At 35.9% G+C, this 26,536-nt stretch overlaps 1 protein-coding gene across 3 annotated transcripts in view; it reads left to right on the forward strand.

The window, feature by feature from the left end:
* EPHA7 (EPH receptor A7) overlaps positions 1–26,536 on the forward strand; it is a 172,637-nt gene that overhangs the window by 129,430 nt on the left and 16,671 nt on the right. The window contains exons 6-10 of one of the 3 annotated variants that reach the window (XM_036317998.1): positions 11,782–11,906; positions 15,698–15,881; positions 21,755–21,863; positions 22,436–22,491; positions 25,294–26,119. In XM_036317998.1, the coding sequence (XP_036173891.1) occupies positions 11,782–11,906; positions 15,698–15,881; positions 21,755–21,863; positions 22,436–22,491; positions 25,294–25,328 (509 nt within the window). In that variant the 3' untranslated portion in view covers positions 25,329–26,119. Of the gene's footprint in view, positions 1–11,781; positions 11,907–15,697; positions 15,882–21,754; positions 21,864–22,435; positions 22,492–25,293; positions 26,120–26,536 lie in introns of those variants that run through there. The other 2 variants (XM_036317996.1, XM_036317997.1) reach the window with 2 other exon arrangements.

Consider the following 26,536-nt stretch of genomic DNA (forward strand, 5'->3'; position numbering starts at 1 on the left):
TTTTCTTCAACCATCATCAAAAAGTTTGCAATAGCCTGGCCGGTGTGGCTAAGTGGTTGAGCCTAGACCTATGAACCAGGAGATCAGGTTTCGATTCCCAGTCAGGGCACATGACCAGGTTGTGGGCTTGATCCCCGGTAGGGGGCATTCAGAAGGCAGCTGATCAATGATTCTCTCATCTTTGATGTTTCTATCTCCCTCTCTCTTTCTCTCTGAAATCAATCAAAAAATATATTTAAAAAAGAAGTTTACAATAGAGTAAAAGAATGGTGTAATATGGAATTGTCAAACTTATTTTTGCTGTATTATGTTTTGTATCACTTTACACACATGTATAACACTCTATGAAGGAATATACCCTCAATTATATATCATGTAATGAAGAGGCTTTCAAAAAATGTAAAATAATAACAATAGTAATTCGCAGGTGCATACTGTATATCTTTGCTTTGGTATATTCATACATACACACATATATGAAGCAACATTTAATGAAATATATGTGATGAGCTCAATTTTATTCCATTTTATTAATTTTTTAATAAAAATTTGGTTTTAATACATTATATTAATTTTAAAATAATGAAAAACAGTGGTGTACTAGAAGAGGATTTGGGAGTTATAAATGCAGTTTAGTCACATAGTACAAAGTTGGCATTGAGTAATGAAAGTTTTATTCTAAAGGGATATATGATTTATTCTGACTGTATATAATTAACATAGTACCCCTCCTCTTTCTTTCATATTATTCCTGTTGACAATGTTTCTCTTAATGAACAACCTGCATGTTGTTTGAATGCAGGCTTTATTACTTCTGAGAAGTAAACCACATCTGTGGAGTTCCGGAATGTTGCTATAATAAACAATATTTCAAACATTGTGTAGATATTTAGGGAGAGGAACTAATGAGCTTCCTTAAGCCACATCATTATTTGTGTAAATATTAATGTATATTATTACATAATATAAGAATAATTCATGTTTTATGTTATGAATATATAATAGTACATAAATTAAGCTTATTAATCTAAATGAAGGATTATACTCATGTACATATTGTAAGGAAATATAGTTACAGTGTATCAAGTGCAAAATAATTTATATTTTGTTTGATATGCATTCATGGAAAGAATATTTGTTATAAAGAATTTAGCTATGAAAATAATAATTAAAGATATTCATAACAAACATTTGGACCAACCTAACATTTCAAAAATTGTCAAATAGAATTAAAATATTTTTATGATTAAAATACAACACAATTCTCTCTCTATTGAAAAAACATGTTCCAAAGTCAAATAAAATATACACAATTTAACCTTATTCTGATGACATGTAAGGAAGGTTTGGATCATAAACGAATGTATGTGTGTGTAGGTGTGTATCTTATTTAAGTTAATTCTCATAACTAAAATCATCTAGCTATAGGTTGTAGTTATGTAGTCAGCCTTATAAACAAGCTAGATGTTAACCATGGATTCTTAGAAAATTAGAGATGGAGTCAGAGGGCCTGATAGATCAAATTTAAAAGTGTTTTAAAAGAATTATTAAAAATATTACTTTTCTCATCACCTAAAATAGAAAAGATTGCTTCATTGGTACTGCTCTGTTAACTGGATGGATTATAATATTTGAAAAGGATGTGTGCTGTCATTTCTCTTCCCCTGATGGTCGTTTTTTTGTGGTGTTTTTGTTTTTGTTTTTTTTTTGTGGGGTTTTTTTTTTTGTGTGTGTGTGTGTGTGTGTGTGTGTGTTTGTTTTTGTTTTGTTTTTTGCAATAATAAATTCCTTCTAAATGACTTAACATAAATGTCTTACTAGTGCATGTAAAATACAGAGTATAAATTATAGAAATTGGTCATGTCTAATTTATATAAGTTGAATAAAAATGTCAATATAATGTTTTAAAATCTAAAATTTGCCAACAATTTTTATGTAGAATACTAGAATCCCACCTTGAAATAACAATTTGTGTTCCTGCCAAAGTTTCAAAAGGACTGTTCTGAAACTCACGTGTAGGTTAGCTTCATAGGAGGATCATTTGAAAAATACTGATGCCTTAATTTGATTTCAGAATTAGAGTATGCTGGAGTCAGTCCAAGGCATCAGTAAGTCTAATACAGACAAAGTCTAAAATAATCTATATACATAAAGAGCCAGGAGCTATCACAACTGAAAAGACGACTGAACAGACGACCAAACAGGCTGAGTGGGGTGACAAGGCCGTCAGGGGGGTTAGTGAGGGACGACCAAACGACTGAACAGCAGGCTGTGTGGGGCAACCAGGCCAGCGGGGGGGCAGTGAGGGACGACCAAATGACCAAACAGTAGGCTGTGGGGGGTGACTAGGCCAGCAGAGGGGGGCAGTGAGGGTCGACCAGGCTGGCAAAGGGGTGCAGTTAAGGGTGACCAAGCTGGCAGGGGGTGCAGTTGGGGGTGACCAGGCCAACAGGGGGTGTAGTTGGGGGCAACCAGGCTGGCAGAAGGGGGCAGAAGGGCAACCAGGCCCATAGAGGGGGGAAATGGAAATTAGCGGTGACTAAGCCAGCGGGGGGGGGGGGGGGGGGCGGCAAGGGGCAGTTGAGGTAACCAGGTTGGTAGAGGGGTGCAGTTAAGAGCAACCAGACCAGCAGAGGGGGCAGTGAGGGGAGACCAGGCTGGCAGGGGGGCAGTTGGGGGCGACCAGGCTGGCAGGCAGAGGCAGTTAGGGGTGATCAGGCTAGCCGGGGGGCCAGCAGGGGCAATCAGGCAGGCGGGCAGGTGAGCAGTTAGGAGCCAGTGGTCCTGGATTGTGAGAGGGATGTCTGACTGCCAGTTTAGGCCTGATTCCTGGAGATTGGGCCTTAAGCAGCAGCCCGACATCCCCCATGGGGTCCGGGATTGGAGAGAGTGCAGGCTGGGTTGAGGGGACTGCCCCCCTCCCCCGCACAAATTTCGTGCACTCTGCCTCTAGTAATACATAATACAGGGTGTCACAAAAAATGTATACACACTTTGAATGATTATAAAGTTGATGTTTATTAACATACAGTTCATTTTCAAAATTTAAAAGAATCTACAGAAATAAATAATTTATTTTGCAATGCCTGTTTTCAAACTGATGACCATTCTGATCCAGGCACTGCTGATAATGCAAAGCAATGGAATTGCAAACATCAAGAGTAATGTTGTTCAGTATTTGTCAGTTCATCAACTGTTGGCGTTTTTATACCACAAACTTTATCTTTTATGTATTCCCATAAAAAAAGGCTAGTGGCACTTTAGGATAAATTTTCTTTGTTTAAAGCTTAGTCTGGCTTTACCCATTATTTCAAATCAGTTAAACCTGAAAAGAAGTGAAAATGAAATGAATTGTCAGCTGTTAAATGGAAATAAAATGTGTTTTAATAAACACTGCCTTTATAATTGTTCAAAGTGTGTGTATACATTTTAGGGGTCACCCTGTATATTTTCTGAGTTCCTACCAGGTGTCAGGAATGGTTTTAAGTGTTTAACATGTATGTATATATTAAATTTCTAGAACAGTTTTATTTATGAAGTATGCAGTTTGATTATAGCTATTTTAAATCTGAGAAAAATGAGGCACATGGATGTTCAGTTCCTTGTTAAGGTTCACACAATCTGCAAAGAAGCAATGGAACCCAGGTGCAGAGCTGGGGCCATGCACTTCAGTCCTACCCTCACATACTCTTCTAAATGCCCTACCTTCAAGGAGCATCAGAATAACTGAGGAGATAAACAGCTGTAAAATAGTTAAATGTTATATTGTGTAGTGCTGTCAGCAAAGAAAATATGTTTTTAGAAAAAAAATCTATATTAAATGAAAATCCCAGTAAGATATCACCTCACACCTGTCAGAATGGCTCTCATCAATAAATCAACAAACAGTAAGTGTTGGGAAGGATGTGAAGAAAAGGGAACCCCAGTGCACTGCTGGGGGGATGCAGATTGATACAAACACTATGGAAAACAGTGTAGACCAGGGGTGGGCAAACTTTTTGACTCGAGGGCCACAATGGGTTCTTAAACTGGACCAGAGGGTCGGAACAAAAGCATGGATGGAGTGTTTGTGTGAACTAATATAAATTCAAAGTAAACATCATTACATAAAAGGGTACAGCCTTTTTCTTTTTTAATTTTATTCATTCAGCCCGCGGGCCGTAGTTTGCCCACGGCTGGTGTAGAGGTTCCTCAAACATTAAAAATAGAATTGCCTTATGACCCAGTGATTCTATTTCTGGGTATTTATCCAAAGAAACACGAAACATTAATTCCAAAAAATATAGGCACTCCTCTATTCATTGCCATGTTATTTACAATAGACAAGATATGGAAGCAACCCGAGTGCCTATCAGTAGGTGAGTGGATATAAAAGCTGTAGTACATTTACACAATGGAATACTACTCGGCCATGAAGAGAATGAAAGCCTACCTTTTGCAACAGCCTGGATGGAACTGGAGGGTATTATGCCAAGTGAAATAAGTCAGACAGAGAAAGACAAATGCCGTATGATTTCACTTAGATGCGGAATCTAAATAACAAATTAAACTAACAAACAAAGTAGAAACAGACTCATAGGTACAAAGAGCAGACTGATAGCTTGACAGAGGGCAGGGGATTTGGGGGGCTGGGTGAAAAGGGTGAAGGGATTAAGAAGTGCAAATCGGTAGTGACAAAACAGTCGCAGAGATGCAGGCTCAGCGTGGGGAATACGGCTGGTAGTACCATGATCACTGTGTGGGCCCATCTGGGTGCGTGAAACATCAGGTGGACCACCCGGTAAAGTGTATGACTTTCTAGCCACTATGCTATACACCTTGAAACCAATACAGGATAATATTTAATGTACACTGCAATTGGAAAAAAAATTCTATATTAGCGGAAGCAGAGGAAGAACGATTCAGTGAGTGGCGACTTATTGGTGGAGGCCTCTAGAGAGAAAATCATGGGCCCAATCTTGAAGCTGGCTGTTATTATTGATTAATAGAAGGTTCTCTGTTGCAGGTTACAGACATAATGGCAACATTTCTGATAATGAGTTTAAAAATATACTTATACCAGTCAAACACTGAGTTACAGGGAATGCTTTTGTGTTTTACTCTTTACTGCCTCCCAAAAATTTGCTAGCACTTGGTTCATACTTCATCTATGCTATGATGTTTAATTGTGCATTCAAATTGAGTGCAATTACATTCTAACTTATTTTCTACATTAAAATCTCCTTCAAAGTGGGAAATGTGGCCTCATCATCTTTGCAGCCCATGCAATTCTTTGTTTATACTATTATCATCATGAAAAATTATTTGTTGAATTTACAAACAAATGAAGCTTTTATCAGAAATGAATAAAGGGTTGTTATAGTACTCTTACCCCTAAGCATTTTAGTGGAACAGTGAAGGGTACTTAGTTTAATGCTAGACTATGTTAAAAGACATTACTGCTGAACAAGCTAGTATATGATAAGTAACTTGAACCAGAAAAAAAATCTTCAAGGCGTTTGCAAAGAAGCAGCAACAATAAAGTGCTTGCTGAGGTAGGTGTTCATCTGACCTAAGTTTCTATCTCCTCATAGGCCAATAATGTGTGCCTACTGTTTACAAAATATTATTTATTTTATTTACTTTGAAAGTTACAATTACATTGTAATTCTATGAAAACACAAATGCACCAGGGTTTACAAATTGACCCCTCATCAATTAAAATTCTAGTCAGTACTTAAACTGAGATTAGCAATGGGCTCAATGTGTGTTTAGAACCAACTGATAGCCACATAGCTTTCCCCACAGTCGTCACCTTTGTCCTTAAAGCATTTTACCTAGAGATTCTGCCAGGAAGTGCAGGCTCCTATAGTAATTCATTAAATATCCAAACAGTTGGTTAGTAATCATCCTATCTAATAAAGAGGGAATATGCTAATTGATCCACACACCATCACAAAGATGGCAGTGCCCACAGCCAATAAGGAGGGAATATGCTAATTGACTGCTCCTCCCTCAAAGATGACAGTGCCCACAGCCAATAAGGAGGGAATATGCTAATTGACTTCCCGCCCTCAAAGATGGTGGTGCCCAGTTCCCTTAGCCCCGCAGCTTCTCAGGGCCAGTCCCAGGCAAAGGCAAGCCTAGGATGGTGGCTGCCCAGCCACCCAGGGCCACCCAAGGCTCAGGTAACCAGGGCCAGTTGAGGCTTGTGCTGCCGGCAGTGGCAGCAGCAGAGGTGTGATGGGGATGTTGCCTTCCCCTGATCGTCGGGTCGCCTTCCACCCCTGACGGCTCCTGGACTGTGAGAAGGGGCAGGCCGGGCTGAGGGATGCCCCCTCCAATGCATGAATTTTCATGCACCGGGCCTCTAGTCTCATAATAACAGAGAAAACTTTATTCTCAGAAAGATGTATTGTCTGACTATGTTGTAACTATTGCTTTCAAGAGCAAGGTTGTTCTTAATCAAATAGTAGTACTTTCATAGTTCCTGTTATGTTGTATTATCTTACTGAAAGTGTATTGGCTTCATTAAAAAAATTCAGATCTTAGTTTTACTTGTATTTAAGTTGTCTTTTCAGTTATTGTGCTTCAATATATTTAGAAATTCATTCTGTGATATATCTTATTATAATTGTGTATTTTACATTTTGAATAAAAATTATCCTAATTGGTATGTTAGATAGCAATGCAAATAACATAATTTAAGTTTAAAAAAGATAAATTCATTTTATACTGATTTTTCTCAACTATGTATTTTAGAATGAGATTTTATGTTTTTGTTAGCTACAAATCACGCTTCTTTCTACCAAAAATAATTTGACAGACCTCTATCACAAATTGATTGCTCATAATTGCTGTAGGCTCAATTGCCCTTAGTTCTTGTGCTTCTTTTTGTTAGGTAAATTTTATGTTTATTGCTCATCATATTACTACTACTAACACCTTTGTTTACAGTCAGGAAATTGAGGTTTAGTGAAATCACATGTTAGAATTTTTTTGCATGTTCCTACATACCCCCAAAATGGAATTGATATGGTACATGACACTCAACTCTATTCTATGGCCTAGTGTTTTGTTATTGAAATAAATTTATATGTTTTTATATATGCTTTTTCTGTAGTGCAAAAATGAAACACCTGTGGGAAGAGTAAGGAAGCTAAAATCTGTGTGTTAAAAATACTAGGCTGCTAGTAATACACATATTTATGATTTCAAAGGGTTGCTAAAAACGAATTCCCTACTGTGCAGCAACAAAAGCATTTTAGTAAAGACTATTATTCTGTTACTGTCAGATCTGCATTTGACTGTTCTAAAGATTTGTTCATTTTCACTTTTTGTATTTATTTAATGGAAACCTAACAAATGTCAATAGACTTAACAACTTGAAATGCATGGCAAAAGGTCATTCCATGCTTGTTGGCCCATCTTACCTCATTTTATTCTTTAGAATACAAATATTATGTTTTCACTCACCATTCTTTGTTGAAGTTCAATGAGAGCATTTAAGTGAAGTAACAATGAGAACTAGTATAAATTACTTTTTAAATCCAAAATAAAATTAATGAGCCTCACTAAAGTTCTACCACAAAGAATGTTTTTTTTAATATACGATGAAGATTTCTTTCCTATAAGACATTGTGTTTTGAGTGCTAATTAAGACCAAAGTTTCTTGACTACCTGTTATTGCAACATGAAGTTTGACATATCACATTATTAAACTATCTTATCACTAACCTTTTTTTCATAGACTTTATAAACAGACCAGTAAGTCTGTTTTTTGCTTTACTACCCATATGAATTGGTTTTCTATTGCTACCATAAAAATTACTACAAAAACTTAAAAACAATACCTGTTTATTATCTCCCAGGTCTGTGGGCCAGAGATCTGGGCACTGTGGGGCTCTCCTCTGGATGCTCTGCTGACAGCCTCACCGGGTGGGATTAGATTGTTATCTGGGCCAGGCCCTTATCCAGAGACGGGAAAACCTGCTTCCAAGCTAATTCATATTGTTGCAAGAATCCAGGGTCTTTGCACTTGTAGAATGTAGGCCTCTGGTTCCCTGCCTCTGTCAACCAGGACCAGTCTTTGATCCTAAAGGCTGTCCCCTTATCTTCTCATGTTTCCCTTATGGATATACCCTCCCCTGCTTCATACCTCCCTGGCTTCTCCTTCAGCAGCACCTCTCTGACACCGGTTGGAGAAATTTCTCTGCTCTAAATGCTGATGTGATTAGATTGAACCCACTGGGGGGATGTCCAGGATAATAACTGTACTGTAAGATCTATAACCTTGGTTACAGCTCCAGTGTCCGTTTTGCCATATGCTGTTGCACATTCACGCATTCCAGAGATTAGACTGTGGATATCTTTGGACATCCTCCTACACTATGTTTTGATATTGTCTTTTCCCCCTACGTTGTGCTGGGAAATTTTTCCATGCATGAAGGCAAACTTAACATTTGCTGGGGTGGGGGAGTCGGGGGGTGATGGAGTCTTTATAAATATATTTCATCTTAAAGTTTAAATGTGTCTTTTGTATTTGGATTTTAATTATAAATTGATTAAGATCAAAAGTCATGCATGAATGTTTGAAGTGCAAAATCTGTAAATTGTTGATTGGTTCAGGTCTTTTCATAAACCTGACATTCTTACTGATTATTTTTTAATTCAAAGGCTCACACTAACAAACCTAGCCCACAAATTACCTTCTGCCTGTTATTAGGTTTCTGTATTCCTGTTGCATCAGCTTTATCAACCTTGTTTTCATACTGTTGAAATTGACCCCTTTGAGCCACAGAACCCATCTTCTGAATTTCCTAAGGTCATCTTTCACTGTTATTTGTACAGACTCCAGATATGTTTCAATAAGTTGTGAAGATTTTAAGGGCAAAAATGTTCCATCTGTTTTTTCAGTTAAAATTAATTTTTGTGTATGCATATATCAAGAAATTTAGGTGAGAAATGAATCTGTTAATCATTTGTTAAAAACCCTACTAAAAAATCATGTTTAAAAGCTCCTCTATATGAAGTTTTTTTTTTCTACTTTTTCAATTTAGGGAATTTATTATTGCTGGTTACTACTTACTAACTTCAAATCAATTCTGATTATAATATATTTTATTTTAACTGATAAATGTGGAAAGTACAATTTAAATGTCATAGTACATACTTGGTTGTTAACTATGTATAAAATTTAATTGTGTACATATTCTTTTCAAAATGAACTTCACATTATAGTAAATTGAATATTTTGGCTGAAGTGTGAGTACATTTTTAGCAAAATTATAACAATGTGAGTAGTTTAGTAGATCATATATATATTCACCATAGAAATCATTGAGTTTTAAGATTATGCAACTTCAATTTTACTTGTACACATAAATTTACCTGAAAGTAATAACCCTATTAGAATCTTACTACCTTAGCTATATATCTTTTGGGTTGTATATCCTTAATGCCTATGATATTGAAACTCAAGGGAAAATATTATTAGTTTTTCTGTACCAAAATATTGTATTTGAAGGACATAAGACAGGAAAGATTTTTCCTATCATGCAATTTATCTATTCTCCAGGGCCATGTGCTAGTACTTCTGTCTCTGATCCTCTCAAATGTGTGACTTGCTACAGTATCACCAAGGGATAATTTTTTAAAAAAGGAAATAGAAAATCAGGAGTATAGTCACAGATATGGCTCCTTGTACAAAAGAGGAGGGGGCTGGGGGGAGTAACTCACTGCACTGTTAGTGCCGACACAGGTTTCAAAATACTGTCCGTTTGAAAAGTACTTTAGGTATTTCTCCCCTAACCCCTAATTACCATAATTTTATTGGATTTCCAGGATTAAACAATGAATATCATTTTAGTGTGTAACTTACAGAAATCCAGTCTGTCTATACTTAGATCTTGTTATAACATATCAGAAACTAAATGAGGTAAATTTATATACCAAGTCCCCTCCATACCTTGGCAAATTCAGTGTCTTCTGCCTCCTTCACCTTAATAATTAAGGACAGAAACTAATCAAAATGTCTTACAGTTTGACTTAGCTGGAAATCATATTTAGCTATGTGTGTTATTTGAAAGAGACCTAGAGATTGGTACCCACTGGGCCTCACACCTATTTTCAGCTAACCTATCTCCAAATGGCACACCCTGTGTTGTACACCAGCAGCTTTATAGAGTAATTAAGGGTGTCGACTATTATGGTATTCTTACCTGGGCTGCTGCATTCTATTTTTTACTAATTAGAATTAAAATGCAGGGCTTTCTGAATGATTTTATCTAAATTAGACAATTAGAGAGCATTTACTTAGTAGACTCTCACCTCATGCTCAGGTGAGGCTGGTTTTCCCAGGGAGCAGCACATCGCAGTGGGCTGAGATATGCCAAGCATGCTCTGCGTAGAGAGGCAACTCACTTTAGAAACAAGTGCTTCTTCCCTGCATATAATCAGGTTTTAAAAGTGGCAAAAATAAGATTTCTTATTAGAAATTTGCTTCATTGGAAACATCAGACACACATTTATTCTGTAAGCACAGTGTGTTGAGTACTTCAGCTGCATCGCCCGAAAGCAAAAGTTGTTCCACTTAATCTTCCCTAGTTATGCTTTTGTTAGTAATCTGCGAGGAAATGGGAGTCATGCATCTTCCATGTCCTTCCCTCCCAACCGCCAAGCCAGAAAGAAGTGAAAAATGTTTTCTCTAGACATTGATACAAGAAAATATTAAAAAGGAGAAGCAGCAAAATAAAGCCAAGAGGATAAACATCAGAAGCTTGCTTAAACAGCTTTGGCCCCATATAATTGCTTTTCTGTCAGCGGGATTATTAACAAATTTGGACATCTGAAAATTAAATTAACAGCCTGAGAATATCTTACAGGATGAGACAGAGCATGATACATGGGACATAATGACACCCCTGAAATTCAGCCAAGCCAGTGCAGCTCCTCATTTAGACAGAGAAGACAACTAGTTAATCATCACTGAGCAAATTAGACAGAGCAAATTAGTTTGCTGCCTTCCACGGTCTTAGCTACCAAAAGAGAGTATATGCCACTAATTAGACTGAAAGAGCTCTAAGCATATTATTATCTATATAGAAAGAGAAGGAAAAATTATAGTTCGCACTGCTTCTTTCAAAGCTTGAGGCCTAGGTTACCTAAGTATAAATTACACGTGCAAGAGCCTATACGTGTTCTCACGCACATATTTGGATACCAGCAGCTTTAGCATTTTCTTGCTCTTGACCAAAAAGAGTGTAAGAAAATTTTTGCCAAGGTTAATTGGAATTCTTTGGGAATACACACACACACCCATGAAACATAAAAACATTTTTTTTAAAAGTGTGATCCCTTTAGTTAAAGATTAAAGCAGCCATTTCATAACTTTTTCTTGCATGATATTAAGTTATTTTTTTTATAAGCATATTGCTGTTGCATGTGAAATAAATATTTGGACTTAGTTTATCACTGGAGATTAATCTGAAATCATATTTTGTAGCCTTAATTAGCATTCACTTGCTTAATTGTCATTCTCAGCCCCAGCATTTCCATTTTTTCACTAACTTGAACAATGCTATCTTCTGCTGTTTGCACTTTAATTTAAATTTCTATTAAGGTTTATGAACAGTAATAAGGTCCTGGTTGAATATTCATTACCTTCTGAATTGTGAGCTGTGAAAAGGTGCTTTCTTTTACCTTAATGAAACTGGCGCAGCATGGAACTGATCAGTGGTGACATTTGATTCGAGGCATCCAGTGCCTTTTCTCACTGTTTATTGACGCATCTTGTCCAAACAGCTCCCTCGCAAGTGAGCGGAGTCATGAAGGAGCGAGTGCTGCAGCGCAGCGTGGAGCTTTCCTGGCAGGAGCCCGAGCATCCCAATGGAGTCATCACCGAATATGAGATCAAGTATTACGAGAAAGTAAGTACCGGGAGCAGGAAATGGACCACGGCGTGTGTCTCCTGTCCTCCTCCTGCACTGCAGACTAAAGTTGGTCATTCTGCCAACCCTTCGGAGGTCCTTCAGAATTCTTAGTTTAGTCAGTTTTGATCATTATCTCCTTGAAACTATGATTCATTATTATAATTTCTGTGCATTAAATTTCTGCTACACAAATGAAAATATTCCTCTAGTAATATATTTGCTTAGTCAGCTTTTGAAATCATAATAATTAGGTGGAGCATGTTTTAGTGCCACCCAAACCACACAGCCCAATGCGTTTTTGAAAAATGTTTGTTTTAGGATTTCTGCTTGGACCTTTACTGATTTATTTTATTTGTGTGGTTTCAGGGATATGATAATGGCCTCAAATTATTTAGTCATTTGAAAATTAAAAATATTTTTTTGCAGTAGCTTTGCAGTATTCTCTAAATTTTAGAATCGGCTCATGATAGTCTACTTCTTTAAATTCCTTGTGAAATTTACTTTATCTATGTTCTGTTAATCCTGTCCAAGACCACTTCGTTATACTCCTTTCTCCATGAAAAAATAGTATGGTGAAAACCCAAGTGCTGCCTCTTTAATCTCCATATTTGCTACATTTTAATAAATAGTGACATGCCTGAGCATTTGAGTGCATGTATTTCTGACCGGTCTGGAGAGAGGGGGAGCATGGTGCCCTTGGTCACAAATTGTGATGTAGGCTCTACCTCACAGAAGGACCTGGTTCAAGGTTTGAATTGTTATTACTAATAGTTATAGTAATACTAGTAAAAAGTGTTACTATTGTTGACTTAAGTGAGTTAGCTGAAGTGCTATAATATACCTATAACTATTTTAACCATTTATTTATTTATTATTATTAACATATTTTTATTGATTTCAGGGAGGAAGGGAGAGAGAGAAACATCAATGAGAATCACTGATCAGCTGCCTCCCGCACACCGCCCGCTGGGGATCAAACCCACAACCCGGCACATGTCCTTGCCCAGAATCGAACCTGGGACCCTTCAGTCCACAGGCCAATGTTCTATCCACCGAGCCAAATCAGCCAGGGCTATTTTAACCATTTAGACAGCATTTAAAAATAGGAACTTAAAGCTTTTGAAAAACTTGGGGGCTGATCTACTTGAATGAATACTTAATGTGCACTAGTGCATTGGCAATAATGTTTTTCCTTTGAAGCAAAAACAGTTTAAGATTAGTTTCAATGTTCAAATTAAGTTTACAATATTTCAACTTATTATTTCCTTTATGAATTCCTGACTCCACTGCCAAAGTTATATTTTAAATACCTCACTTTGTACCAGGGAAACATTTTTTGTCCCATCAAAAATGTGTTTCTGACGGAATCCTTGTTTTTAATGTTGGTTTTTATGTCTGTTTTCAATGAGCTCTAACAGTTATAATCCCTTCTGAAATTACATCAGATTTCAAAAGCAATAAAATACATTTTTTAAATGTAAGTTACATGGTAAATGAGAGTGAAGTTTCTCACAGTGAAACAAGATATTTTGCAAATCCTTACTTAAATAGTTCCTTTTCTATTTTGCGTAACAGAAAGAAAATGTATGTACATTCACTGAACTTATAAATTAGGCAATAATTAAAAGGGAGTAACTGTATTGCACTATAATGTATGTAAACACCTGATATATACATATAACACGTGTATTTATATCATTATGTCATCTAATATTAGTTATGCCTTGTTTGGTTTTAGATAAATGCATATTTATAATACCAGGTATCATTTTTATGAATGATTATAATGAAGACAATCACAAATCAGTTTCACTATACATCACAAATACAGTTTGGATATACAACTATTTACACTTTTGTAAATACCAATGTAAAGAAAAATCAAACAACCACACTGACATTTTCAGATTTCAATGAGAGTTTTATTGACAGTCACAGTTGAGCACAGGAATTTATTATAGAACAAATAATAAACTCTCTAAAATTGTATATTTGGTTGAGCAGTTTTTATTACTTTTTTCATGAATAGACCATTTAGAGGCATATCAATTAAGTTTTAAATTTGTATTCATTTGCATATTATTTTGATGGAGTTTTCATATTCTTGAATTTTAAAATTTATTTTATTCTTAAGCTTATCTATAATAATAAAAGCATAATATGCTAATTAGACCAGACGGCTGAATGACCTTCCAGACGAAGCCGGGGCTGCGAGGGCCAAGCCCCCTGCATGAATTTCGTGCATCGGTTCTCTAGTCATATATAATATGAAAGTCACATTTTTTAACTCTGTAAGCCTCAGTTATATATCTGAAAAATGAGGAAATTGAACTAAATTATATTGTTTAAAATATTGTTAAGCCATAAGTTATACAATATTTTGACTTTTACATAATACTTTTAATTTAAAATATCCCTTTAATTACTATATCGTAAAAGTGGTTTTATCCTATGTAATAAAAGGCTAATATGAAAATCGACCGAACAGCAGAATGACTGGTCACTATGACATCCACTGACCACCAGGGGGCAGACACTCAATGCAGGAGCTGCCCCCTGGTGGTCAGTGCACTCCCACAGGGGGAGTGCCGCTCAGCCAGAATCCGGGCTCACAGCTGGCAAGCGCAGCAGCAGTGACGGGATCCTCTCCCACCTCCATTGCAGATGGGAGGTAAGAAGTAAGGGGTCCTAGACTGTGAGAGCCCTGGAATGCAAGAGGGATGTCTGACTGCCAGCTATCCCACGAGTGGTCCCGGACTGCGAGAGGGCGCAGGCCAGGCTGAGGGACTCCCCTCCACGCCCAGTGCATGAATTTCATGCACTGGGCCTCTAGTTCTATTATAAAACAATTGATAATGTCACTATGGCAGCAATGTTCAACCTTTTTCATCTCATGGCACACATAAACCACTAAAATTCTGTGGCACACCAAAAAGTATGTTTTTTGCTGATCTGATAAAAGTAAGTGTAATTTTGATTGATTTAAAAAAAGAATAATAATAATTACCTACCCTTTTTGGTCCTAAGTGAATTTTTTAAAAATCAGGTGCCTACACTTGTATATAGGATTCTGATACCAAAAATTAACCAATTAGATGAAACCTTATTATGCAACATGACCCATAAGATTCAACTCTATTATATGACCTATATATTTATGGTTCAAGACAAGGCGTTCACACCAGATTTATTGTTGTGTTGGCTTTTGTAATTTTTTTATTAGACCATCTAACAGAAAAGAGGTCAGTGTCTCAGACTAGTCAGTATTGCATGTTTTAACAATTCTTGCAGCACACTGGTTGAAAATTGCTGTACTATGGTAACAGTGCTAGCTAAATTTCTTGATTTAATTGATTTCTTCATTTTTAACATATGGGTTTTTGCTTGCTAAATAACATTCAGGAAAAATATTAAAAGAAATATCTTATGAAGACCTCTACTGAACCATAGATTTTATAGGTGTACCCATGTCTTGGTCATTAGGGCATTTTACATTCCTTATGGCTAACTAGTTCTTGCCACTCTGCCCTCGACCATCAAAGCAAAAGTTCCAAATATCATAAATGTTTAAACAAAATTATTGCTCTTTGAAATTTATACAACAAAGGTATGTGTTCACATCTACATTTTATATTATTCGAGAAACAACTCAATGTACAATATTCCAAAGCATATCTAATGTAACCTTTATAATAACAATGCAGCAAATTGAAATAAATTGCAAAATTAGCTGTCAAACTGCCTAGTTGCAATCACAGTTAAATATGCCCTGTATATATTGTCTCTAGGATCAAAGGGAGCGTACCTACTCGACAGTAAAAACCAAGTCCACTTCGGCTTCCATTAATAACCTGAAGCCAGGAACAGTGTATGTGTTCCAGATTCGGGCTTTCACTGCCGCTGGGTATGGAAACTACAGTCCCAGGCTTGACGTGGCTACGCTAGAGGAAGCTACAGGTAAAATGTTTGAAGGTAATTACCACCTTTGATTTGGATTCTTACTCTCTATATTTTTAAACTCTTGCACTTTTTGTTAACTATTGGGGATGATGATTTGGTTTAAGATAATTTTTACTTTTAAAGGCAAACATGTCTGCAAATATATGCACTTTGTAAAGGTTATTCAGGATAATACTTTTAAATGTGCAGTTTTGTTTTGCAATGTTAGAAACTGGGGACTTCAATTAGTTTCTTTAATACACACAGGGTTTATTTGAAAAAGATAAAGTTAGGAACAGAAGCTGGACTTGTTCAATAAATAGGGTGGTTGTGTAGACCCCAAAATGAATTTACTCTAGTTGTATCAGTCAAAGCTACTTCTTTTTAGAAACCCCAAGCGAAGTCAGGATGCACGCCAGGGTGGGCCAGAAAAAGATGATATGTAAGAATCCGTGTTGATTGTAAGTTACTTGTCCTTTGGTAATAATTTAAAAAATTGAGCTCAGGAAGATCTTAGAACATGCATTTATGTTTATTTTTATCATTTTTTTTTCCTTTTTTGTGTGAAATATTTAAGCATACTAAAGAATATTCTTCACATATATATGAATAGTAAGTATTTTTAAATGTATATCTCTGTATCTACCACTCAGCTTAAAAATAAAATGTTACCAGTATCTTGTATCCCTTTTATCATTTTGCTTCTCTTTATAACGCAACATAGGAATACAACAATCCATGTGTCTATAGTGTATCACAAAGAAGCAGAAGTATCTTAGATGGTGTCCTAGCTTATCACCAGAGTGCAAGTTCAGAACAGCTTGAGTACCACTGCTGGTTGTTCTTCAGCTAGCTGAGGTCTCAAAATGCATTTTTGTATTCTGAAATGTTTTTACTGCTCAGGCAATGGTTCATCAGCTGTTACCTCATCACTATCTTGCCAATCTAGCATTCCCACAAATTCTAAACAAAAAATGATTGAAAAATTATTATATGATTTTCTTTCCTCAATTTTAATAAATGTTTTTAAATACGTTAATAAAATTTTGATCAAAGAATTATTTTGACTTCAGAAAAATACTCTCATGCATCTTTAAAAGGTAGACTAAATATCCTTTATATTTCCTAATGATTGCTAAATTTGCTAACAGTATTTGTCTTTCAAAAATTTTTATATTTTTATTTTTAATATGATTTCATTTATTTTAGTGAGAGAATGAGGCAGAGGGAGAAATAGAAACATCAATGAAAAAGAAACATCAACATTGAGTGGCTGCCTTCAGCATGCCCCCGGGTGGGGATAGAGCCCACAACCCAGGCATGTGCCCTGGTCGGGAACGGAACCCGTGACCTCACAGTGCATGGGTGGACATTCAACCACTGAACAGCACTGGCTGGGAAAATTTTTTTATATTTTTAAATTAAGCAGTAACTCTCAGAACCTCAAATAATAAAATATTGAAGTAAATTTGAAATATAAATTATTTTTTATAATTGTAGATATAAAAGCATCAATTTTAAAAAGTCACATAATTTGTTGTTATAAAATTAATGCCATTATTTTTTATTATTTTTTAAGTGGAGTATGTAAGTTTAAAAATAAGAATAAGTTCAATGGCCCCAAAAACATTAAAGAATTTTAAGTTGATGTTTTAACATTTAAACATCCAAAAATATTAAAGCATTTTTAAGTTGAGATTTCAACATTTAAACATTTTCATGATCTTGTGTTAAATGCATTCTCATAGTTTTCACCTTAGATTGACCTCATGATATTTGTGATTTCTAGTGTAATAAAACACTTCAAATAATGTTTCCATATTCTAATGAATAATTTAGACTTAAAAACATCAATTACTTCATATTTACCTGCACATTTTTTATCAGTTTACCATTAGGTTTGAAAAATTGCAAAATATTTTTATCATATGTTTAAATATATTTTCAAAATGGTTTTTAAAATATTTTCCAAATAGGTTTGAGAACTTTATAAACTACTGTGAATTGTGTGCTGAGATTCATACATATTATTTTCATTATATAAAAATGAAGCAAATAAGACTCAGAGAGATTAAGATAAAGTAGTGGAACCTGAATGATTACATGAAATAAATCTTAAAAATTGATTTTTGCATTAGAAAGAATTTGGTGATTTTTAGCATAAGAATATTCTCTTCCCCTGGAATATATAGTTGAAAGAATGATCACATCTCCTTTTCTTATTATTGTCTTTCTGGTGACACATAGAAAGCATTCAATGAACGAACAAATAGCTAAAAGTCATCAATTTAGAACAGATTATCAGTATCAATCAGTGTGAGTGGACATATTCCTGGTTTCACATCTCAGCTCTGCCACGTCCAGATGTGGGACTTTTGATGAGTTGTTTCTCTGTACCCTGGTTGCTACGCTAGCCACCACCCAACTCAGAGGGCATTCTGAGGAATCAGTAAATTAATGTTCACAAAGTGCCAAGTCAGTGCCCAGCACGCAGGCACTCTTGAGTGTCAGCTTATATTATTGAGCACACCATTTCAAGCTTCTTGGTCTCAGGAATTAAGATTTTTACTATTTGTACTAGATGCCCTGTGCACGAATTCATGCATGGTTGGGTCCGGCCAGCCTGCCCCTATAGGGGCCTATCAGTCTGGCTGGGACCTCAGGTGGTTGGCTGGCCAGGGGGAGGAGCCATGGGCAGTTGGCTGGCCGACCCCACCCCCAATTGGGGTAAGGAGGGCCGATCACGGGTGGGAACGGGTAGGGGAGGAGGTGTCATGGGCGGTTGGCTGGCCAGCCCTGTCCCCTGGCCAAACTCCCAGTTGAACTCCAGTCAAAATCCCAGTTGAGGGGACAATTTGCATATTAGCCTTTATTATATAGGACTAGAGGCCCAGTGCATGAAATTTGCACACGAGAGTGGGTCCCTCAGCCTGGCCTGCAGCCTCTACAATCCAGGAACTCTCTGTGAGATCGAGCCTAAACCAGCAGTCGGACATCCCCCTCGCAATCTGGGACCACTGGCTCCTAACCGCTCACCTGCCTGTCTGCCTGATTGCCCCTAACCACACTGCCTGCCATCCTGGTCTCCCCTAACTGCTCTCCCTCACAGGCCTAGTTGCCCCTAACTGCTTTCTCTGCCAGCCTGATTGCCCCTAACAGCCTCTGTCTCAGCACCCGCTACCATGGATTTGTGTGGAAGGACGTCTGTAAGAGGTCCAGTCTAATTAGCATATAACCCTTTTATTAATATAGATTATATCTATTGATATTCACCACATCAGAAATTAAAACTGAAACATTTTTCAACATACATTTCATTAGCCATCAGGGTGATGATGTCACCCCCTGTCATATAATTTCTGGAAAACTCTGTGCACTTGTGAGCATATATGAGTAAAAGAGTCAAATTAACACCGCCTGTGTGTCTCAGTGGTTGAGTGTCGTCCCATGCACCAAGAGGTCACTAGTTTGATTCCCAGGCAGGGCACATGCCCAGGTTGCCAGCTCAGTCCCCAGTAGGGGGTGTGCAGGAGGTAGCTGATCCATGTTTCTCTCTCATTGGTGTTTCTATCTCTCCCTTTCCCTTCCAATCTCTAAAAATCAGCAAAAACATTTTTAAAAAGTCAAATTACATTGTATCATATGAAAATAATTTTGGCCTTCCACATTCCTGGAGAGCTCTTGAGGGATCCTCAAGGCTTCCCAGGCCATCCTTTGAGAAACAGTGATTTAGCACAAGCTACTGTGATAAGAATTAGAGATGTACAGACACATGACAGAGTTGATACTTTCAATTTAAAGTTTAGTGAAAGACAGACTTGTACACAAATTCTAGCCATGCAGTTAACTGCTGATAGAGTGCACGGCCCAATGCTGTTAGAGTCAGGAAACAGTGACTAGGAAGGAGCGCGGGAGGGAAGATGCCACTGAAGGTAAGTCCTTGAGCACTGTCTGAAAAGAGAAGTTAAACAGACTATTTCATTGCACATATGTCCTAAAAGCCCCTTCTAATGCAAAGTCAAATCTACTGTATTTATCATTTTTGAACCTAGGTGCGTTGATTATGGCACCTATAGCTTAGTTTTAAATTTTATTACCCATGAAATAGTTGAAAATATTAACCATGGATGTTGACTGTGGATAAATTAAAGTTTGACTCTGGCTATATATAAAAACATATAAATGAATATTCACAAATTCTATTTCCTCATTCACCTGAGTTCAGTTTTCTGATTGGAGTTATGTTTCTGAAGCTAATTGCAGAACGGAACTTAAGACAAGCAAAGAAATCGACCCATGAGACACATAGATTGAATAGAAACACTTTGTATACATATGTGTATAATTTTCCTTCTTCATGAACAGACTACTCCATCCTGTTTTCTCTCTTACCACATATAAAAAGACAGATAAAAACAACCAAACCAACCAAACAAAAATACTTGAAGTCATCTTTTTGTTGTTGTTGAGCTGTAATTCAAAAATAAAGCTTAAAAGTTGTTTCCTCCCCTCAGCCCCTGCCTCATTTAGTTCCATTGGGAATAAATCAGCAGCTGCTGAATTGGCAAGTGTGTATTATACCTTTGTTCAGAAATTATTACAACAGAACTCTTTATATGGTTTTTTCAGTAAAAGCTATCTATAGATTGCATAGGTGTACAAAATTAAAAATGAGTTGTCAAAAGGAGGAAGACATAGATAAGCTAAAGGAAGGCCAATCAAAAACAAACACACACACACAAAAACTTTATGCTGCCTACTGTGGCAGGACATACTCTGCCTACATATAATTTACTGCTCTGGAGACCCAGTCCCTTGCCACTAGCAAGGAGGAGTAATATTTTCCATCCTGCTTTAAGTTAAAAATTACTGCCATTGATTATTTCAGAAACAAACAAACTACATTAGTTGGACATTATATGTTATATGATGTTTGAAACTGAATCATTTAGTGGAACATACATTTGTATTGTTTTATATTTCTTTGATTACTTTATGAAGGCTATACTGGCATTGAAATTATAATACTCTGAGGGAAATATGACAAATGCAAATTGCGATATAATTAAAACTCCACTAATTTGGAAAAATGGACGTAGGAAGGCCATGTGACTTGCTGAAGAATTGGAATTAAAGGCTGCTTTAAAGGACATGTAAACATATACTGTTCCCAGAGAGACCTCCAAAAGGCCAGCAAGGTTTGCCTTAATGAGAATAGAAGAATCACCTATCATCATGCAGGAAGTGTCTACAATTAGATAATGCTGAAACCTTTTTTAAAGTACTTGCAGAAAGTTTGCTCTTACATACATAGCTAACCTCCTCTATAATCTTAAACTCTCATATGTGTGCACTGCATGCTTTTTCAAATTAATACAAGTGATTCTGCTCTTCTTCACTACGGTGAATTGTCAAGTCATGATGACTATGATCACATGATGATTTTTATTTTATATTGATGACATGAAAGATAAAGCACTTAAGATACTTTGAAAAAACGCAGAGAATATGTATTTTGGTTCTTTTTTTATATTCCAGAAAAACAGACCTAGAAGGATCACATACCTTGATGAGGAAAAATAGGGATTTAATAGCAATTGTAGACCAAAGATCTCTATCTCTGATTCATAACTAAGTTTCCAACCACTAAGCAGGAGATAGGCATTCAATGATGTATTTTATAGGTTTCTTTTATAGCTGAGGAACATAAAATAGATGAAGTACTGTCCTTACCACTTCTTTAAAATGAAAAAATAGCATTTAAACTTACACTGATAGAAAAGAATGCATTTATTTAAAGTTCGAGGTGATTTGATAGCATAGCTATCTCTTGATAAGATTTTGTTTAACCTCTTGAGTTCTTGCCTGGTATTGAGTGTCGCTGAGCCTGTTTGCTCTGTTTGCAGCCACAGCCGTCTCCAGTGAGCAGAATCCTGTCATTATCATCGCTGTGGTCGCTGTTGCAGGGACCATCATCCTGGTATTCATGGTCTTTGGCTTCATCATTGGAAGAAGGTAGAACCCAAATTTCTTCTAATCTCTGAGATAAAACTTTTTGATTTTTCAGAATTAGGTCACCCATTGCTTATTGTTTAGTACATTAGAAGAGTAAATGCAAACACTCTTTGTCTGATATGAAACATTAGAGGTCACTAAGTTTTTGTTCTCCTGAGATCAAAATATACTTTGAACTTAATCAATGCCTTTAGTTTAAGGGGATGAGTATTGTCATTTCTATTGGGAAAAATTATTCTTCTAGTTAATGTTTATGGAAACCATTTAAAATCTGTTGTTGTTGTTTTCCAGGAAAAAAATGTAGAAGCAAATATTTACTCATTGATAAATCTAAATCTATAAATATATTCCTTCTACATTGTCTCACACAAATACTTTATATTCTTTGACTTTTTTAATCATATGATTTGCTATGTTATTATAATGTTTATAACTATGGACAGGAAGTTTTTGTATTTTGTTTATAGATCTAACTAGCATGTTGTAAAATAAATAGGGTATATTTCATTGAATTTTAAAAATATAAAGGAAGATCATTGATTGTGTTGTCATAAATTTGATTTTTTTTTCAGGCACTGTGGTTATAGCAAAGCTGACCAAGAAGGGGATGAAGAGCTTTACTTTCATTGTAAGTGTTTGGTTTTTCTTTACTTTTATATATTGCAATTAATACAGAAACCTGGTTGTTAATATTGGCTTGAAAAAATTCCTAATGCATCACCCTTGAAATTATATAATGAGCTCAAAGTACTGCTTTAAAGCATTTGACAATATATTTAGAATGAAAATCATATGTGAATTAAAAAAATAAATAAAATATATTCTGAAATGAAACCTCATAAGAAATTTTAATATAACTGCAGGATATATTAAGCTGCTTTTATGTCACAATCTTTCCTTTTCAAATGTTTCCTACTATTCTAATAATAATCCATTAAATGTTGCATGGCCCATGTTCTAGCTCAGGAATTCTTATCAAATTAGAAGGCTTTACCACCTAGTGAGTTATGCTACCTTGAAAGGCTAAGGAGCCACTTTCTCTTCAGCTATTATACATTGTCTATCACTGATAGATATTTGGAATAGAGCTTAGGCAACCAAAGAAAATAGATGTCCATCTGCATTACTTTTATTTTTGTTCATTATGGATGACAAGTAAAAAATGAGAGCCATGTGAGTAAATATTAAGGCTCTATGCATCCAAAGTAAAAATCTAACAATTGAATGATTTTAGTTCTGATAATCCTTGAAAGTATAAGAACAATTTTACTATTTTTCTTAGTAGCAATCATCTTTACTAGAATTTTTTTATGGATAGATAAATTTCTTAAATGGCAAAAGAATTATATCTATTATTGTATTGTTTATCAAATTATTGTGTTAATATCTAAGAAGGTATTGTCATGCACCCATTCTAAAATAACAAGATTATATAAGCATCTATCAAGAAACTATGTTGTTTAAAGACACAAATTTTGAGTCTCTTTAATGTGTTTTTATTTGTTGAACCAGTACTGTGAATCTTGTTTTCAAAATAGAAGTGGCTGTAGATAGTACATATCTAAATTGATTATGAAACTCTTTAGATTTCCAGCCACTGAAGGCGGGAAGGGTGTTTGCGATACTACAAATTAGAGTAAAAGGTGTGACCAGAGGCAGCTTCATTAAGAAGCCTAAGCTCCAGGGCCCCTCACTTTCACAGACCCCAGTTTAGGACCTGGTAAAGCCCTAGCCAGCCTGCGTGTATAATCTCTTTTTACTTAAAGAGGGTGTCATAATTGTAGAAGCCTCATAAAACTTAACTCTCCCCCTGATGATGGCTGAATACATGTGATCCCATCACCTCCCCCTCTGGGATTATTTGATGTGCCCCTGATGTTGGGGCTTCCTGTTGCTATTCCAGCGGTGATTTTCCTGGGAGAAGCCAGCCTCAGGCGATAAAAGTGCCATAGGCAGTTTTTAGTTAGAGGATGTACAGAAAAAATGGAGGTTACCTTTTTCTTTCTCATGACATGAGAGAATAATTTTAACACTTCCACAGATAGGAAAAAGAGGTTCCAATCTTGAATGCCTAAATTTTTATATCTAGTTTAAAATGTATATAGGAGAGTAACTTAGGCCATAGTTAACTGGAGTCCCTGATTCTGCCCATATGTGAATAATTTGATGGCAGATTCATTTAATATTGCTTTAATCAGCATGTCACCTTTGTTTCTGTTATTATTTCTCAAAATTACCAAATATGTTTTAGTTTATGTAGTTTTAGCTTGCAGGTTAATGCAGAAAGTAAGTTGAAATATGGCTTATGTAGCCTTATGCTTAATTGTCATCACTCGGTTTTAATATTTTAATGCCATTTGCTTTTTTTACATTTACATTCAGTTTGTAATTAGAAAAAATAGAGCGGCATGTTTTTACTTGCTAACATAGACAAGATAAGCTTGAAAAATATAAAGTTTTCATCTCCAGAGCAAAAATATCAATGGTGGTTTTAAGATACTTAACACTCATGAGAAATGTAAATGGGCTACTAAAACACACAGTAGCTCACTGTCTTAATGAGAAGCAACGGACCAGAATATTCAGAAATTATATCAATATATTTTATTTTAAAAATCAATTTTTAAATGAATAATGAAGCAAAGTGCACTTAACATATCCTATTCTGGTAAATCCCTGATATTTTGGAATCACCCTTTTTACAAGAATATCTTTTCTTATTATTTGATGAGAAACAGACTTTTTTTTTATTTCATGACTGTATCTAAGATATGTAAAGTACAACAGTATGGTCACCAGTTATTGGCAAGGAGGTGTCCTTTTATTCCTTTAGTATACAAACAATTTTCTTAGGTGCTAAGGCACCAGATTGAATTTTTACGGAAATATGAAAGCACCATTTAACTAGCTTTTAGAGCACAGAATGTAATAGGATGTCCAGCCGTCTATATCAGGCACACTCCACTCCCCATGCCCCAAGTACTGTGTTTAAAGACATACACACAATGGAGCAGTTTAGTGAAGCAATCCCAATTTACATTTTGTTTCCTCCTACCACTTCTCCCAACAATGACTTTGAATCCAAGCTGGGCAGTATTTCATGTTTTTATGCCAAAATCGCGGTGGCCTGTCAAAATGTTTTATGACAGCTTGAATAAAGAACCATCAGAGACCCCATTTGAGATGCAGAAGGTTACCTCCATTCTATCTCCCTTATCACAAGACAAAACAAAAGCTATGAAAGAAAGAGCGAATAAAAAGGGAGAAGATGGCTCATTCTCCATCTGCCTGCCAATCTAGGAGGTTAACCTATTGTTTTCTTCCCTTCTCTCTTTTTCTCTTCCCCCCTCTTCCCTGTACTCCTTCTTCTCTCTTTTCTCTTTCTATCCCCTCTCTCTTTTCTTCTTGTGTTTTTTTTTTTCATGTTCAGCTTTAGTAACAAATGAGCATCTGTCAGTTTTATAAACTGGAACAGTAATTGTTTAAGACAATCAATTTTGGATAAACAATCAACTACAGCAGAATAAATCAAGATTTTTAAATCCCATTTTCCTTCATACATTCTGCTTCCTTTTGTTTGTTATGTGTTTATTTTTAAAAGATAATTTTAATTTAATGTGATGACATAAGCACAGTAGGCTGCAGTGTAATACATAAAGAAATATATTGTTCTCCAAATAGTGAGATTTAATGAAAAGATTGTTCAGTGGCTTTGTTAAAAACAATAAAGTTTTTCTGAGGATATAGTGTAATTCTTTTCATTGCATTAATATAACCAAATATATGCCTATCTTATCTTTGTCTTTAACCATATGACTGACTTGGAATACATTATTGTAATTGAATTTGATTTAAAGTTAACATAGCATTATGTTACCTGCATGCTTCCGGGTGCATTTTAAGATTTTAACTTTTGCAACTTTTATGATTCTATGCTGTTTGAATCTTGACTACTTTTTCTGAGGCATATTGGCTGCCTCCTTCCAGAGCCTTATAAGTGAAAGTTCATATAAACCATTCTTCTTTCAAACTGTACCATACATGGTTAGCAGATCCCAGGAATATTGTAAATTTTCTAACTTTACTCTGGACTCTGTACATTCTGGCCTCTATTGCCCTGTAAGGTAAAAATGAAACTATGTTTTTAGTAGATTTCTCTCTGAGTCTGTGATAGTGGCCCTCACTTCTTGTATTAATTTTATGTATATGTCAACGGTGGTTGGTCTTTTAAAAAAATAAACTAGAAGAATAAGTAAGATGTCTAAATGTTTTTAATATTGGTGTCAGTGTAGTAGGCTACCTGTATATGAAATGTCTTCTTTTCCCAGTGTATGTATTTGATTGATTGACTGACTGATAGATTTACAAATGTGTTTCCAAGTCCATTACTAACCTCAATATGGCTTGAACTGTGCCATGATAGCAGTGAATTTAATTAAACCTCCAGTCTGATAAGTCATGTCAGAGAATTCTGGTGATGTATTTTGCTGATTTACTGGAAAAGAAATTCAGTTAGTAACCTTTGAGCTGGATCTTCTGTAACCTATAGAAGCTCGCAGATAATACCTATACGCCCGCAGACTGAAGTAGTCTGCTAACACTGCTGTGAATCAGGTGATGCGGAAGCAAGTCCCCTGTTCCAAGGAGCACTCTGCATAATGAAATCCTGGGCT

This window comes from Myotis myotis, unplaced genomic scaffold (genome assembly GCF_014108235.1).
Source record: "Myotis myotis isolate mMyoMyo1 unplaced genomic scaffold, mMyoMyo1.p scaffold_m19_p_7, whole genome shotgun sequence".
NCBI lineage: Eukaryota > Metazoa > Chordata > Mammalia > Chiroptera > Vespertilionidae > Myotis > Myotis myotis.